The 14544-nt window shown below is 43.3% G+C and overlaps 3 protein-coding genes across 3 annotated transcripts; 2 read left to right on the top strand and 1 right to left on the bottom strand.

Annotated features, from left to right (window-relative positions):
- The first annotated feature begins 76 nt into the window (after positions 1-76).
- On the top strand, positions 77-3377 carry kdf1a (keratinocyte differentiation factor 1a). Its single transcript, XM_072394574.1, has 4 exons — positions 77-415; positions 703-1763; positions 2149-2223; positions 3027-3377. The coding sequence occupies exons 2-4, from the start codon at positions 722-724 to the stop codon at positions 3110-3112; spliced, it is 1203 nt and encodes a 400-aa protein (XP_072250675.1). The 5' UTR covers positions 77-415; positions 703-721; the 3' UTR covers positions 3113-3377.
- Positions 3378-5437: 2060 nt separating this feature from the next.
- Positions 5438-6779, bottom strand: nr0b2a (nuclear receptor subfamily 0, group B, member 2a). Its single transcript, XM_072393311.1, has 2 exons — positions 6164-6779; positions 5438-6035 (listed from the first exon to the last, which is right to left on the bottom strand). Exons 1-2 carry the CDS (start codon positions 6696-6698, stop codon positions 5794-5796), a joined length of 777 nt encoding a protein of 258 aa, XP_072249412.1. The 5' UTR covers positions 6699-6779; the 3' UTR covers positions 5438-5793.
- A 5236-nt stretch (positions 6780-12015) lies between these two features.
- gpatch3 (G patch domain containing 3) lies at positions 12016-14534 on the top strand. Its single transcript, XM_072394573.1, has 7 exons — positions 12016-12470; positions 12776-13233; positions 13364-13538; positions 13646-13705; positions 13816-13937; positions 14029-14156; positions 14277-14534. The coding sequence occupies exons 1-7, from the start codon at positions 12056-12058 to the stop codon at positions 14458-14460; spliced, it is 1542 nt and encodes a 513-aa protein (XP_072250674.1). The 5' UTR covers positions 12016-12055; the 3' UTR covers positions 14461-14534.
- Positions 14535-14544: the final 10 nt, after the last annotated feature.

Here is a 14544-nt window from a genome sequence, read left to right as displayed (position 1 = left end):
TTTAATTCCTTCCCTGGCATCACCGTACCCGCCTTCCTCTGCACGATTTGTATCCGCCTCGTGTGACGTCACGGCTCACCTGTGGGTGGTGTTAGGCTCTGGGATTAGCTGTAGCCGCAGGTAATAGCCAAACATTGTGAGACTCTGCAACACAGGGGAGTTAGTTTTTACTAACAGAGGAGACGCGAATGAGCCGCGCTGTGTGGTTCGGTCGAGGCGCCGGACTCCCGTCCTCAAGTTTACAAAGTCTGTTGTCTGCTGGATGCCGAAACACCTGGAAGTCTGTGGGCTGTCGAAATCCGCCTTTCTCTCTCAGTTTGAGGCGCCAGGAGTTTTCTCTGTGAGACTTCCGCGGTTTGCTCGCAGAGCAAGTTATCTGGGAGAGAACGCCATCACAACTGTTTCTTCTTATGCGGTAAGTGGGCGTTTTCAGGTAAAACTAAAAGCGGTCAAATGTTGAATGGTGGTTGGGCTTCACTGCACAGGTACCATAGGCCAGAGGGAGGCCCCGAAATAAGACAAAAATACAACTTAAGCCAGCAATCGGTGAACTCTGATGTATTTCCATGCGCAGGATTTCAGGCCATGGTTTCTTTTCTGGATGCTTTGTGTTAAGTTTGACGGGTTTCATGTTGTGAGTCTGTGTGACAACAAAAGACGAAAGATTTCCACCAAGTTCTGAACATTCCTGTGCTACTCCAGGTCCCAGGCATTTTGAGGCATGCCTGGCCACAGCACAGGGGCTCCCCAGACGTCCCGCCACCACAAACAGCACACCTCCAGCTCCAGGGGGGACAAGTACCGGCAAAATCGAACTATATCCAGGGAGAGCACGGCCAGCCAAGACTCCTACAAGGATCCTCATGGCGAACATCTACGTGAGCACCACACTGACCACTCCCGATATTCAGAAAACAAGTATGGTCGCAGCAGAAGCCACCCACGAAATGGCACGGCTCGGGGCTCGGAGACTATAGGATTTATCCCAGGGACAGCAGACAGCGCGCCCAGCAGCAGACCTACCTGTGGCTCCTGTGCCTCCATGGGCTGGAGTGGCTGCAAGGCTCTCATCTGCTGCGTGCTGACCTGCGGGTTTTACGGCAGCCGAGAGCCGTGTCTGCCTGTTAACGAGAGCTCCACAGACCATCCTCCCAAAGCCGGCGGTGAGCCTCACCCTCCGAATGGCCTGGCTGTGAGCAACCCCACCTGTGGCATCCCTTTGGAAACTAGCAAGTCAGCTAAACCTTCCAAGCTGCAACAAAACGAAAGCTTCCGCTACCCAGATGTGCGCATTGGAGGTCAGACGGTAAGGTATCCAGTTAACATCCCCAAACGGACCCGTGCACCAGTTAAGGGGGAGAGCCAGCGACCAGTCAGCAACACCAGCCTGTTATCCAATGACTATTATGACTTTGATGACCAGTGCGACAGCACAGACATTGACTCCCTTATCACCAAGAAGCTGCTTGAGCTTTATGCCCTCCATCAGATTGACCAGCTGGCCAAGTGCACCTCTGACTCCTCTTTCTCCCGCAAGACCAATGAGATCAGTGAGCTCATCTACAGCATCGCTCAGGACTACAACCTGGAGCAGCAGGAGGCAGAGTGCAAGCTGGTGCACGGGGTCATCCGCATCAGCACCCGGAAAAGCAAGAGGAACAAGAGCCATCAATCAACGGGGCAGCGTCCCAATGGCAGGAACGACGGAACTCTCCCCGACAGCGGCAACGAGACCATGACCAACCCCTTCATGAGCAGCGAATGTAAGACTATCAGTCAGCTTCTTTGATTAGCTTTTATAACCAATAACCTCTGTGTTTATTATACAATTAGAAAGCCATTTTCAGTGCCATCTGGCTGCAGCGTTCATGTCATTAGGTCCTCCCGAAATGACTCATGGTGTCTGTTGGAATGCTGCTGCTTTTGTTTGCCTCACAGTTGTAGCGTTTTGCAGGCAGTGGCCTCATAGGAGTCAGTTAATCTGAGGCAAGCTGATACAAGTACACGCTGTCAACAAAAACATTGCAAAACCTCAGAGATGACCATCTTTAATCTAACGCAAGAGCCCTGTTGGCGTTTGTTGAGGCGCCCAGTCCGCTTGTGTTCACCTTGTGCCTTTTGGTTTGGTTGTTTTTGTCTTTGCTGCAGTTCCAGAGGTGAAAGTGTCCGAGCAGACGCCATCGGACGAACTGGCGAGGAAGATGAGACATTACAGCGGCAAAAGTGAGTTGGGAATTTTCCATTACGCAGCGCAATCCCACTTGTACCATCGTTTGCGCTCAAAGCACAGATGAGGAATTAAGATATCATGATATTGAATTTTGCGTTAGAAGCTACGGTCTTTATTTGTCGTGGTCACTGAGGTATAATTATGGCTCCGGTGTGTGTGTGTGTGTGTATGTGTGAGTGTGGGGTTCGGGCTCATCGACCCATTGTGCCCACAGCAGCTGTAGGCATTTTCTCACCTCTTCTCTACTTTCCACTAGCATACCTCTCTTTAAACCGTAAAAGCCCTGCATTCCGACCCTTTTCTCTGTACATTACAATCCCTGGCTCATTAGAGGCCTCCTCCCCACTTCTGCCACCCAACACCTGCCCGCCCGTCTGCCTCATTCTCTCCCCCTCCAGCTCAGCGTTCACGCTACACCACCTTCCAAAGCAGCAGATCGAGTCACATTAAGTATATGCCTCAAAATGTCCCCTGATTTATTATGTAATCTTAGCAAAGAACTTGAATTACAGATGGATTACAGTACAGCAACCCCCCCCCCCCCCCCCCCTTCCTTCCTCTAGCTGTTCTGTGAAGAGGCTGTTTAAAGGACAGGGTGTCCTGTTACATGCCTTTGAATGAGGGTACATCACATTGTGCTTCCACAACTTTCACACTGAAGCCTGGGAATTAATCAGCGGGGTGGCTTGAAACTCAGCTGTTTTGTGTCTCACCCTCTGCGGATGAAGTATAACATCTGCCGGCGTGCTTTGTTCAGTTTTCACGGTGTTAAATAATGTTTTCTCCTCTCTCAAAGCATATTCCTCCAGCTCCGCCGCAGCCTATTCGGCCTACCATCACGACACTGAAACTAACTCCTCGGGCGCTCCTCTGCTTATTTGAAGATCGACACATGGAGACGAAGCTGCCCGCACTGGCAAAGCATGTAGCCAAAATGGACAATTTTTACTCCTCTGCTGTCATTTCTGCTGTTACAGCACCTTTACACCTGGACGGTTATACTTCTCTTTTTCATGATCAGGATTGTTTTTATTTCAAATATCTTTATCTATGTAATCCGTGACCAACAGGGGGGACTTTTTTTTGTTTTCGTCCACCCAGGGACGCTAGTTATGAATTTGTATGCAGTGTTTCCAGAATGTAGAGGCTGATGGTTTTAAAAAAAAACAAAAAAAAACATAACCGTCCTTCTTGTTGTTGGTTAAACAAGATCTGAGTGTATGAGCTTATTGTCTTCTACCGTTTCTTTAGACACCTGCGATGTATTGTTTTGTTTGTTGTTGTTTTTTTTTACCTTAAAGCTATGCTGTTCTAAGCCATATTTCGATGTAAATACTCTTAAGCAAATGTTACTCTGTGCCATTTTTTAAAAATTTTCTATTTTTTTTTTTGGTTATACAATAAGTTCTGTTTTTAACAAAATAAAAAAAAACTCTGCTTTGTGCCTTTTTTCTGTGTTTTTTTTTGAGGAAGGAGCTGTGTCATAACAAAAGCATTTCTTCCACCTATTTCTCGACGCAGCTCACACAGAATATAAGATATGCTGCTCTGCACTTGCAGAGCTTTCTGTCAACCTTTTGTTTTTTCGCTCCCAGCGCCAAGACAAAAATCCGTGAAGACCGCAAGTAAAACTTGTCGATTGCATTTCTCAGCCAAATATTCTCACATATAAAGAAGTATTGACAAAGTTTTTCTCTTTGGCAAACTTTTCTTCTTTATGTCTGGGATTATTGTTGTCAGGCTCATCTCCCCGAGGTCAGCGTTGAAGCAGGCAGGCTTTTTCCGCCCTCAGCAAAAGGAGGAACTTGTTTGGCTGGTTCTAACAGAAAGGAAATAAAATCCTGGGGTTTGTCTTTGTTATTTATTGCTAAAGGTAGAAGCCGTGCAGAGAAAAGCAGCCTGCTGTGATTGCTTTGGGTCAAACAAACTGAGCCACAGTCCTCAATTAATGTGCACTTTAGGATACCGAACACCTCGGATTGTAAGTGTTGCTCCTTGCGGTGACAGGTCTGTTGCTTCAGCCAACAAACGTATGCATTTCCAGACTTTTATGTTTAGTTGGTAATAACCTACTGAGAACAGCAGGGTCTGTTTACATTGGTCTTGTGTTCAGTTGGGGATTTGTGACAAAATCAGGCAGGCCTCGCATCAAGAAAAATGGTGCCTTGACATTCTTGAAATGATTTGATTTTCACTGGAAGAAGAAAAGATTTCGAAGTTACTGCTCAATGTAATTTGCTGGTTTCCTGTGTAACCCCATTTCTCACTGCCCCCGCCACCACATTCCTGTTTTACCTGTACAAGGTGTATTGCAAGGGCTCAGTTTCACAACAAACACACCACAGAGGTGGATGAATAAGCAGGGCCTGTCCCATATAAATAATAGCACACTAATCGCTTGGATTTTTTTATGGTTTACTATATTTCTATTTTCTTCTATGTGTCAGAAAGTGTGATCACTTCCTGCTTGGCTTTCCTGTTGCTGAATGCTTTATTTATTTATTTTTTTAAATGACTTGGTAAAAAAAATCAAATCTTAGACAACTTCTTATGTAAAAATCTGGCTGTTGAGTAAATGTTTGACTTCCACTATTTTCCATGAGAGGGAGACAAAGCATAATTGTAAAAAAAACCAAAAACATGACTGTGATGCTTCAAAATTTGCGGTCGTATTAAAACATCTCTCTGATCTGAATTTCAAGAATGTCAAGGCACCATTTTTCTTGATGCGAGGCCTGCCTGATTTTGTCAGTCTTCAGTCTGAGGAAAATTACACTAACCAGGATCACATGACACTGAGATGCATTTGTAATATCTGACTGTGCCATTTTGGCCATGTCATGATGATACGATGAACAGATATGCAATACTAACTATGACGTACTGCTGCTTACTAGTTTAGGGTTCAGTCCTCACCTTAGATGTTATTTTGTTGCCTTATAGCTTTCTCCCAGATATGTCATATCATCCGTATGATTTGTTTCAAGACGAAGGAAAATTCTAGATATGAGAAAATAGCAGAAGTCCTACTTTTTTTTTCAAGGCATCCAGTTCTTTGACACATTGGAATTTTCTAGAATTTTTGAAAGATTTGGTTGAACCATTGTTGAGCACAACGTGTCAGGAATGAAGGATCTGTCAAATGAGCTTTAGGGTTGTTGAGGGTGTTCACAACACTGAGTCTGAGGCTAAACTTCTCCATTACTCCCATGTACAAAAATATATTTATTTGATGTTTTCTGTAAATGAAAACAACACCTATTTACATCAATGAAAAACAGAAAACATCTTTCACATAATATCAAGTATAGTGACAGTAAAGCACAGTCTGCCCTCATGTGGAAAGCCAACTATTTCCAATTCAGTGGAGGAAATCTGCTAAAGTGACCTCAGCTTCAGTGTAAATGTAAGAAAACTTATAATCCCGTGCTCAGCAAATAACAGTTTTTGTGGGCTTTACATCGACCTACTGTCAGGCATCTCTTCATTTCATGACAGGACACTGCACGGGTGTCATGAAAAGCATCATCACTCAAAGAAGTTTGACATGAGGTCCACCGATCCTATCTGCCGAAGAGCATGTCGATCAGCAGCTCCAGCAGGTTAGCCTGGCCTATCACGGGCCGGAAGAACAGTTCAGTGATGAGGCTGGGTGTGATGCCCTGCAGCATTGAGGCTGTGAGGAGGATTCGAGCAAAGCGCTCCTGGTTTCCCGGGTGAAGGAGCTGGACCACCTCGCTCAGGGCGTGCTGAGCTTCCTGCTGCAAGCCCTCAATAAACAAGCTTGCTTTCAAATCTGGCACATCTGTCGAGGGTAAAAAAAAAAAAAAGAAAGCAGGGTTAGATGCCTGCATGTACGCATTTTTGCACAGCATCTTTTCAGTTAAGTAAATTTCTTTTCACAAAAACAGCTTTAATCCAGTGAATACATACCTGGATTAAATATCGTAGTCCCTTTCAGGTATGCATACTCCTTAGGGCTCAAATCCAAACTCCAAAACTTTTTGAGGCAAGACTTGAGCTTGCTGACACCTGCCATGGTGGGCTGCTCCCTTTCAATCTCAGGGCTCTCCTGGCGGTTCAGGAGAATCTTTTTCAGCATGCTGTCAGCAGGGACGTCTGTCACCTCAAAGTCCACATGCTCCTGAGCCAGACCTAAAATGAAGAGTGGTGCCCAGCAGCTTTTCAGAAGTGCACACTGGTCACTTGGAGGCAGCTGGTTAAAAGCAGGTAAGTTCTTCATGAAATGGATGGTTTTAACCAGGACCGCTGAAGCCTCTTTGTAGGTCTCGGATGGCCTTTTCAAGCACACTGTCCGTCGCACCTCACAGTTGCATCTGTGAGGAACAGAACTGTAGCTGAAGTGGTCTTGGCTTGGCCTGCTGCTATCCATTTGGCTTAGGATGTTGTAGAGGATAGGATTTAAAAGCCTATCGCTGTTAGACGAACAACTACATCTGTTATCCATCTTTTCTGAGTAAGACTGTCTCTAGTTAAACGCGTGTCCTCTCACAGGATGGGCTCTTTATGAGGCTGACTGGTGCTGCTTCCTCTCATCTCCCTATATTTATAAGGCCAACCCCTCCCACTAAGAGGACCTTGAAATGTCAATATACTCTATGTGAAAAACAACTCTGAGCTCTGCCAGGTGACTGCTGGAATAACCCTGGGAAACCGATAAGCTTTTCTCAATGAAAAGTAGCTGCTGGAGTAACGCATGGATATCTAGAGGGATGGGCCTTATCTTGTAGCCGGTGTCATTAACCCAGGCAGTACCAAGCTACCAAGGACTGCAGAGGTAATCAGCCCCACACTGTGTCCCTGCACCCGCCAGCTCACACCTGTAGAGCTGGAAGAAGGCCAGGGCACAGCAAGGGCATTGACCCCTGGGTTAACTCCTCATGACATATAAAAGTGAATAAATGTAACTACTCTAGAAGCAATAGTGGAATTTTGGAAGTATGATTCGTGGATATTTGTAACGTGGGCTGTGGTTCGCAGCAACTGTGCCAAGCTAAATGCTAACAGGAGCTAAACAAAAATACTAACAAGCTCAAATGAATATGGATAAAAGGAAACAAACTTCACGATTGTGGAGAGCGACAGAGGGATGAAGAAACTTTCAACTGATTCCTGTCTGTCCCAAAAACCTCCTGTAAGCTAAGTTGAAGTTAAGTTTAGATTATTACAAATATTCCTGAGCAGCCGTGAGTGAGTGAGTGAGTGAGTGAGTGAGTGAGTGAGTGAGTGAGTGAGTGAGTGAGTGAGTGAGTGAGGGAGTGAGGGAGTGAGTGAGGGAGTGAGGGAGTGAGTTTCATAACGGGTCATCCATTAGTTGTTGATAAAATGTAAAGCAGCTGTGTGGAGGAAAATTGGAGTCAGAATGGTCCCAAATGTCTATTAAATGCCCTAGAAATAAAAAGATAAGCTAAAGGTAATTATGAGTAGCCACAAATGTGTGCAGCAGTCCACGCACAAAGAAAAAGCAAAGGTGTAAAACAGTTTTACAAAGGCACACGTCACACCCCAAATAAATATCAACGTTCTGCCTTCAGATTCTTTAACTCAACAGCAGAGACCATTTATTTCCTCTCTAAGAGCCTATGTGTAACATTCTGAGTGAGTAACTACGTTGGAAGGAGAGGATGTGCAGCGTGTTATTGATTTCATCAGTTAAGTTTTGTTCAGGTTTTTTTTCTTTTATTACACGAGAAAGCTTCATGACAGAAAATTAAATAAAAGGCTTATTTGTACACTCGATTAAGTTGATTTTTCCCTTTTTTTTTAAGAAAAAGGAATTTACAGGCGGAATGGGAGGTACAAACAACCTTTTGCAAATCATTTATGAAACAGCAACTTTTCATTTCCATGACACGCTGAATTAACAATCATTTTGTTTCCTCCTCTAAACTTTAAATAAAGCCAATACCTCCTGACATTGAAGAATGATCACTGTATGCCCTATTAAAAATGTTTCTCTCTTATTAGGCCAAGGCAACCAATGCTTGTTGGTGACCATTAATCCATTTATTACAGTCAAACACAATAAAGCTGATGACTTGGCTGCCATCTTATGATTACACTAACCATCCCAGTTTATTCGCTTCAAACCAGGCCATGGAAATGTGACCGATGCATGTTTCTGTTCATCAGCTTTCAAAGGTTTGCCCCGAATTCGACTGGATGTACATCAGGTAGCGCAGAGGTTATAAGCATCTGGAATGAAAGGGATTGAACAATCAATTTGGCTCGATTCTTACATTCGCGTATCATCATGTTAAAGACGCTTTTATCCAAAGAAATTCACAAAGGAGCCATCTGTGAATCTCAGTCAAAACAGTATTTAAGTTTGCAAAAGAAACAGTTGTGGCTCACAACATATCTGTATTTCTCATCTATTAAAAAGAAAAAAAAAAGAAAAAAGAGCTTTACTTGTTTTGGCACACGTACAAACAGTAAGTTCAACTCTCAAAGATTATTTGAACAGGGCTTGCTTATCAACACTGATTAAGTGATTCTCTGTGAAACTTACAATTGCTGCGTCAAAGGCAAAATGGTTCTCTTTGGTTACTAAAATCGGACCAACATACATGCCATTTCCATAAATGCACGGTCTTTGGTGGGATGTCTTTAAGTTAGCAAATTACCTGCCAGGTGACAGTACTGATCTGTAACTTTCTTGGCCAGAAAGGACCAGAAACAGCCCGTGTTCTTGTCTGTAGACAGGGCTGTGCTCCGTTTGTCTGACTCGTTGCCACGATATAACTGTGCACAGAGCATCTACTGACTCACCAAAAACAGGGTGGAGGCTATATTTATTAAGGAAGCTGTCATTTCTGCTGCTTGTGAGGCAGCCTCCACGGCACCGTCCTTGGGAAAGAAAAGCATCGGATGTGATGTTGGCCAAAAAACCTCTGACAAGACCGTCAGCTTCTAGAGTTATGTAATGTGACTGATTGATCGCTGTGAGTGGAGCAGGTTCTGCTATGTCTCAGACGGACTTCAGGTGATAGGTGTTTTTGTTCTGAAACAATCAAAACGGGCCAACAAAAGCTTAGAAGTTCAGTTCATGGTGCCTGTAACAGTTGGTACAATGTTCCACCATCCCAATTTGTTATCTTCTCAGTGCCTGGCACCGTCGTTTGAGACTGATAAGCAAATTACTTTATTACTCTCACACATAAACAAAACGGCGGAATGATGAGCTAATAACACTAACCCCAGCAAAAAATATCCATATATATCTAAAGTCACAGGAGACACAAAGTTTAACGTAGTAGTCTTTATTTTAAGTGCGACACCTGCCAGAAAGCTTTAAAGTGTCACAGAATGGAAGATGTGAACCATCAAACTGTGGAGTCAAGGTCAGTCATGAAGTAGATGACTGCAATAAAGAGATTAGAAGCCAGACACAACTGGCAGCACCAGTCACTGAATGTTTGTTTTACCTCATCATTCTCTTTACTTATTCCTTGAAAGACTTGTACGGAAAATGTTTTATAGCCTCATTTTTCCAACTCTCAGTATGAGTAACCTCATTATGATACAGCGTGATCAGTCATACTAGACACGATGTCCACTGAGGATAATTCACACAAGACTGCAAAACACAATATGACACATTACCATCAAAAAAATGTGAGCCTCTCAGCACAGTGGCCTACAATGCACTCAGCAGCCCTCAGGCTTCATGAAGCATGATGATAGCTGTAAATGCCTGTGATAAGGCCTGTGTTTATGGAGGTTAGGAGCAGGCAGAGACATGTACGGAGGACAGACGCTTATCTCTGTTCGGACAGTAAAGATGAACTGTCCTTCATTCCTTAAATGGAACAACGGCAGGATCCTGGGATCAATGAAGCCAAATTGTCCACTCTCGGGTTAAACATGACATAATGCTTGACATTTGAAGAACAGCAAAGTCTTCTTGTTTGTAATTCCACAGTTTGAGATGCATGCAAACTTGAACAGAATAATGCAGTCATTTAGATGTGACTATAAAAATTAATCTCATAGATTATTGGATAATTTGATGTAGAATTACATAATTGAAACCCACACCATCAGAAACTCAGTCTGCTGTTCTTCCAAAGCTTCCACCAGAGGCTGGCTTCTGTTGACTTTACTTCCCGACTGTTACAGTATTCCCACTGGGTCACTGAACTCACAGTGCAGCCACATGCATGAGCGTGATGGACATCACGTCAGGAGCGCGACTCTTAACCTTATTTGCGCTGCTAATACTGTGGATGTTTGCCTGGCTCCATTTTAAAAAGGTCATCCACATAGGGATCAAATTGTTATCCTGGAAATCAAACTCTTAGAATTTTATAAGCGTTTGTGTGTATCAATACATACCTGGATTAAACATTGTAGTCCCTTTCAGGTATGCATACTCCTTATGTATCTGATGGGTCAGGCTACTTTGAAATATATACGGTGAGTGAATACAACAAAAACAAACAAAAGAAAAAGGAACGTTGTATTAAAAATTATAGTTTTATGTCATTTTCACCGGTTTGTCAACAAATACAGATTTCTTCTACATCCTCATTTTGGTGTGTCAGACCATATTTTACTGCATCTCCAACCAACTAATTGTTAGCTGATGAAGGGACACGTTTTTGATAGAATGGCAGTGATATATGAGACTTTGGGTTTCACCTTAAAGCTTTACTTTTTTATATTAAATTTCCAAAAACCAAAAACTCAAATGCAGTGATCCATGATAGCAATGATAATACTCTTGCCTTTGAAGAGATTTCTCCTCTTCCAAGATAACAAATCATTAAGATTATTTCACTTATCATACATATTTTGTTTTTCTTTTCTCTCTCTCAGTATTTTATGAGCACGAGTTTAGTGGAGATTAGTGATGTAAAGCATGGTGTACATGCTTATATAGCAGAGCATTCTTACATGTTGCTATTATAAGACAGGGTTCTTATTTTGCCCTTGAAAGGCTGTTAAAAATTAAGATTACACCTACTTCTGTGAGATTATGGACATAAAAGCAATACTGCATAACTCTGTATAATACGTTTGACAAGTTCATTTGAATTTCAACAAACATTTTCTCAATTTTTTTTCTATCCTAAAAGAAAAAAAATCCCCGGCTTGATGATAAGTATGACTTTTTTTTTTAAACCATTAATGACTATGACTAACCCATAATAATGTGGGTGATATGTGTACAATGATGTCAGGGTCCAGACGAGTTCAGTTTTACTGCCTATTAACAACAAAATAGAAAGATAAAAGGTGAGGTGAAGGCCACAGCTGGCGTTAGTCACTGGGTTAATGAACTCTGACTGAGTATATTTAACATATTCCCATATGAAAAATACAGGCAAAATACTACTATATTTAGAAGGATTTGAAAAGTTATCGTGAAAGACCTGACATTTTGTCATTTGTCTTGTTCGAGTTATAAGTGAAGTATAACGGCCATTGACTGTTTAATCTCCACATCATGAATGTGAAGATAATTATTTTAAATTAACATGTACAATGGATCTTTGAATACAGTAGCAATGGACCATTCTCGACCTTATGGAACGTAAAAAGGAGTTTATTATATTTGTTTTTTAATACCGAGGCTACATGGAGTATCCGATGAAGAAGAAGAGCATAATATAAAATTAGCTAATTCTGGATTTCGTAACGTAACTTACACTCTTTCCAGGGAAATTACTTGCTGATTATTTACGATAGTAATAATAATAATAATGATAATACAGGGTGTCGTGACGCTCAGGAAGCGGATGTGACGTTGTGGCTGAATTTTGTTCCGATGACGTCTGATATTAGACAACATAAACAATCATGGCGGACAGCGAAGCTAACAGTGCCGTGTATCTTGCTATTAGTAACATTCCCGTTGCCTTCCGCTCGGCGAACCTGAGAAATTACTTCAGCCAGTTCATAGAGAGCGGCGGTTTTCAGTGTTTTCACTACCGACATCGACCTGAGGTTCTCAGAGAGTCCGCGGGGCCTGAACCCGCCGTGTGTGGAGACGGCGAAGAGGGCAGCTCCAAATCCCCGGAACCCGACGCGTCGACAAAGAACGGCTCTGAGTCAAAGCAGGCGGTGAGGTCGTGCTGTTGCATCGTGTCGGTTCACGCCAAAGACGCCGACAGGTTCATAAAGATGTATGCGGGCAATCACTGGATCGACTCGAAAGGAAGCTGGCTGGCCAGACGCTGCGTTGTCAGAAGAATAAAAGTTTCACAAGACGAAGGTAAAGTGTCACGCTCTATTTGTGGCATAATAAGGGGGCTGCCTACGATTTTACAGATGAACGGGAGTGTTACTCCGCCTGGCAACAATATGACAACTTGCGGCTCTACAGGGTTCCTTATTATTCCTTATAGAATGTTAGCTAACATATATAACATAAAGATAACACAACATCAACAGAATAAGAACCTGAAGTCTGTTCTACAAACTGTAGGAGCCGTAGGATAGAGTTACAGTTGTCTTTTGTAAAGTGACTTTATAATGTGTTATCACTGTATATAATTGTTGTCCTTTTTATTCTCTCAGATGATGGCGCTTTCCCATATAAAACCAAATATGAGCAGCGGCACCGTGTTTCCCTCACCGAGCGCTTCACAGAGGCTGACCTCAGAAGCTTACCTGAGCTGAATCCACCTGTTCTGATGCAGAACGGAAATGTGGGCACACCGGTGAAAGTGTTCCTCCAGCTTATCCAGTCCTGCCGCCTGCCTCCACGCCTCATTCGGAAGTTGGGCCTAACTTTCCCGAAGACCAGCTCCAGCCGTCGTTATGGAAACGTCCCCTTCCAGTACCGTGACACACGCACCCTTCCAGCCACAGAGGAGACCGTCGTAACAGCCGCTGGACATGAAATATCGGGACCGGGCACGTGGACAGCTCCATCGTCAAAGCCAAGGCCGCTGGCTGATCGCAAAGAAACGACAGGAGCTGATGAGACGCAGGAAAAAGAGGAAGAGGAGGATGTAGAGTCAAATGCTGACGATGTGAGTTTGAGTCACTGTAAGGTCCATCGGTTCCTGTCTGTTTGTCAAAAACTGTGGTGGCTGGAGTGCTGTGGACGAACAGTTATTCCTTCATTGTGGTTTTATCGTCTGTCCGTGTGGTTGGTTGCAGGACGATGACTGCTGTGAGGAGTGGGAACGCCACGAAGCCTTGCACGATGATGTCACAAGCCAGGAGCGAAGCAAAGAGAGGCTTTTTGAGGAGGAGATAGAGTTGAAGTGGGAAAAAGGGGGTTCGGGTCTGGTGTTCTACACTGACGCTCAGTTCTGGCAGGAGGAAGAGGGAGGTATGAAAAAAAGAAATCAAAACAAAAATAACCCACTAATCATACCTGTGTGTTGTCTCTGTGAAATATTAGCTATGTTTATGTTTCTGTCTGCTGTTTTTTCGTAGATTTTGATGAGCAAACGGCAGATGACTGGGATGTCGATATGAGTGTTTACTACGATAAAGGTACCTGAGGCTTGTTCATCAGCTTTGATTACACCACTTAAGTAAGATAGTTAAACCATGTGTTATACTTGGAAAGTCAGATTTATTTCCACCGGTCTTTCTTCTCACAGATGGAGGTGACATGGACGCTCGAGACTATGTCAGAATGCGGTATGAAACGAGGCTGAGGGAAGGTGTCGAAGATGGATCGGGACACAATCAGGAGATTGGCAGCTTCGAGAAGTTCACTAAGGTGAGGAAGTTGTCTTAAGCGTGTTTAGGGTTGTAATCTTTTGTTCTGTTAGGTCTGGAACTTTTTCTTTTTTTTTTTTTTCCTGGATTAGGGTTTTGGCCGACGTTTGATGGAGAAGCAAGGCTGGAGAGACGGTGAAGGACTGGGAAACAGCCAGGTTGGGATTTCTGAAGCACTTGAGAATGAAGGTCAACATCCCCACTGCAAAAGAGGCTTTGGGTGAGTGTGAACATTACAACAGGACTGGCTAATTATTTCATATAGAATATAATTGTATGTCTTGTGGTGCGAGAGAATGGGCAGAAGGCTAATGTTTTTTTTTTTGTTTTTTTTTTACAGATATCATGGAGAAAAACTGTTTTTGCATCCTGTAAAAAAGGCCAGAAAAGACTGGGTTATAACGACGGTGTACGATGAGCCCAAAGACATAGATGGAGGCGACACCTTACTGAGACGCCAACCAAACACCAGCATGAAGTACAGAGGGTGGCAACCAGGTGGCAGCATTGGCCCACGAAGATGACTTTAATTCAGTGTTAGATATCAAATACTCAGCTGTTAACTATTTGTTTATTGTATTTTATTAAAATTTCTCTACATCTGTCCA

Source organism: Leuresthes tenuis, unplaced genomic scaffold (genome assembly GCF_036924035.1).
Source record: "Leuresthes tenuis unplaced genomic scaffold, fLeuTen1.0.hap1 SCAF_10, whole genome shotgun sequence".
Classification (NCBI taxonomy): Eukaryota; Metazoa; Chordata; class Actinopteri; order Atheriniformes; family Atherinopsidae; genus Leuresthes; species Leuresthes tenuis.
The sequence above is the reverse complement of the archived record's forward strand: the minus strand, read 5'-3'. Positions and strand labels throughout refer to the sequence as shown.

Coding starts and splice junctions, on each gene's coding strand:
- gpatch3 (XM_072394573.1), top strand. CDS start 12,056: ATGGCGGACAGCGAAGCTAACAGTGCCGTGTATCTTGCTATTAGTAAC. Junction 13,539..13,645: donor CTGGCAGGAGGAAGAGGGAG/GTATGAAAAAAA, acceptor GTTTTTTCGTAG/ATTTTGATGAGCAAACGGCA. Junction 13,706..13,815: donor GAGTGTTTACTACGATAAAG/GTACCTGAGGCT, acceptor TTCTTCTCACAG/ATGGAGGTGACATGGACGCT.
- kdf1a (XM_072394574.1), top strand. CDS start 722: ATGCCTGGCCACAGCACAGGGGCTCCCCAGACGTCCCGCCACCACAAA. Junction 1,764..2,148: donor CCCCTTCATGAGCAGCGAAT/GTAAGACTATCA, acceptor TCTTTGCTGCAG/TTCCAGAGGTGAAAGTGTCC. Junction 2,224..3,026: donor GAGACATTACAGCGGCAAAA/GTGAGTTGGGAA, acceptor CCTCTCTCAAAG/CATATTCCTCCAGCTCCGCC.
- nr0b2a (XM_072393311.1), bottom strand. CDS start 6,698: ATGGATAACAGATGTAGTTGTTCGTCTAACAGCGATAGGCTTTTAAAT. Junction 6,036..6,163: donor GACTACGATATTTAATCCAG/GTATGTATTCAC, acceptor TACCCTCGACAG/ATGTGCCAGATTTGAAAGCA.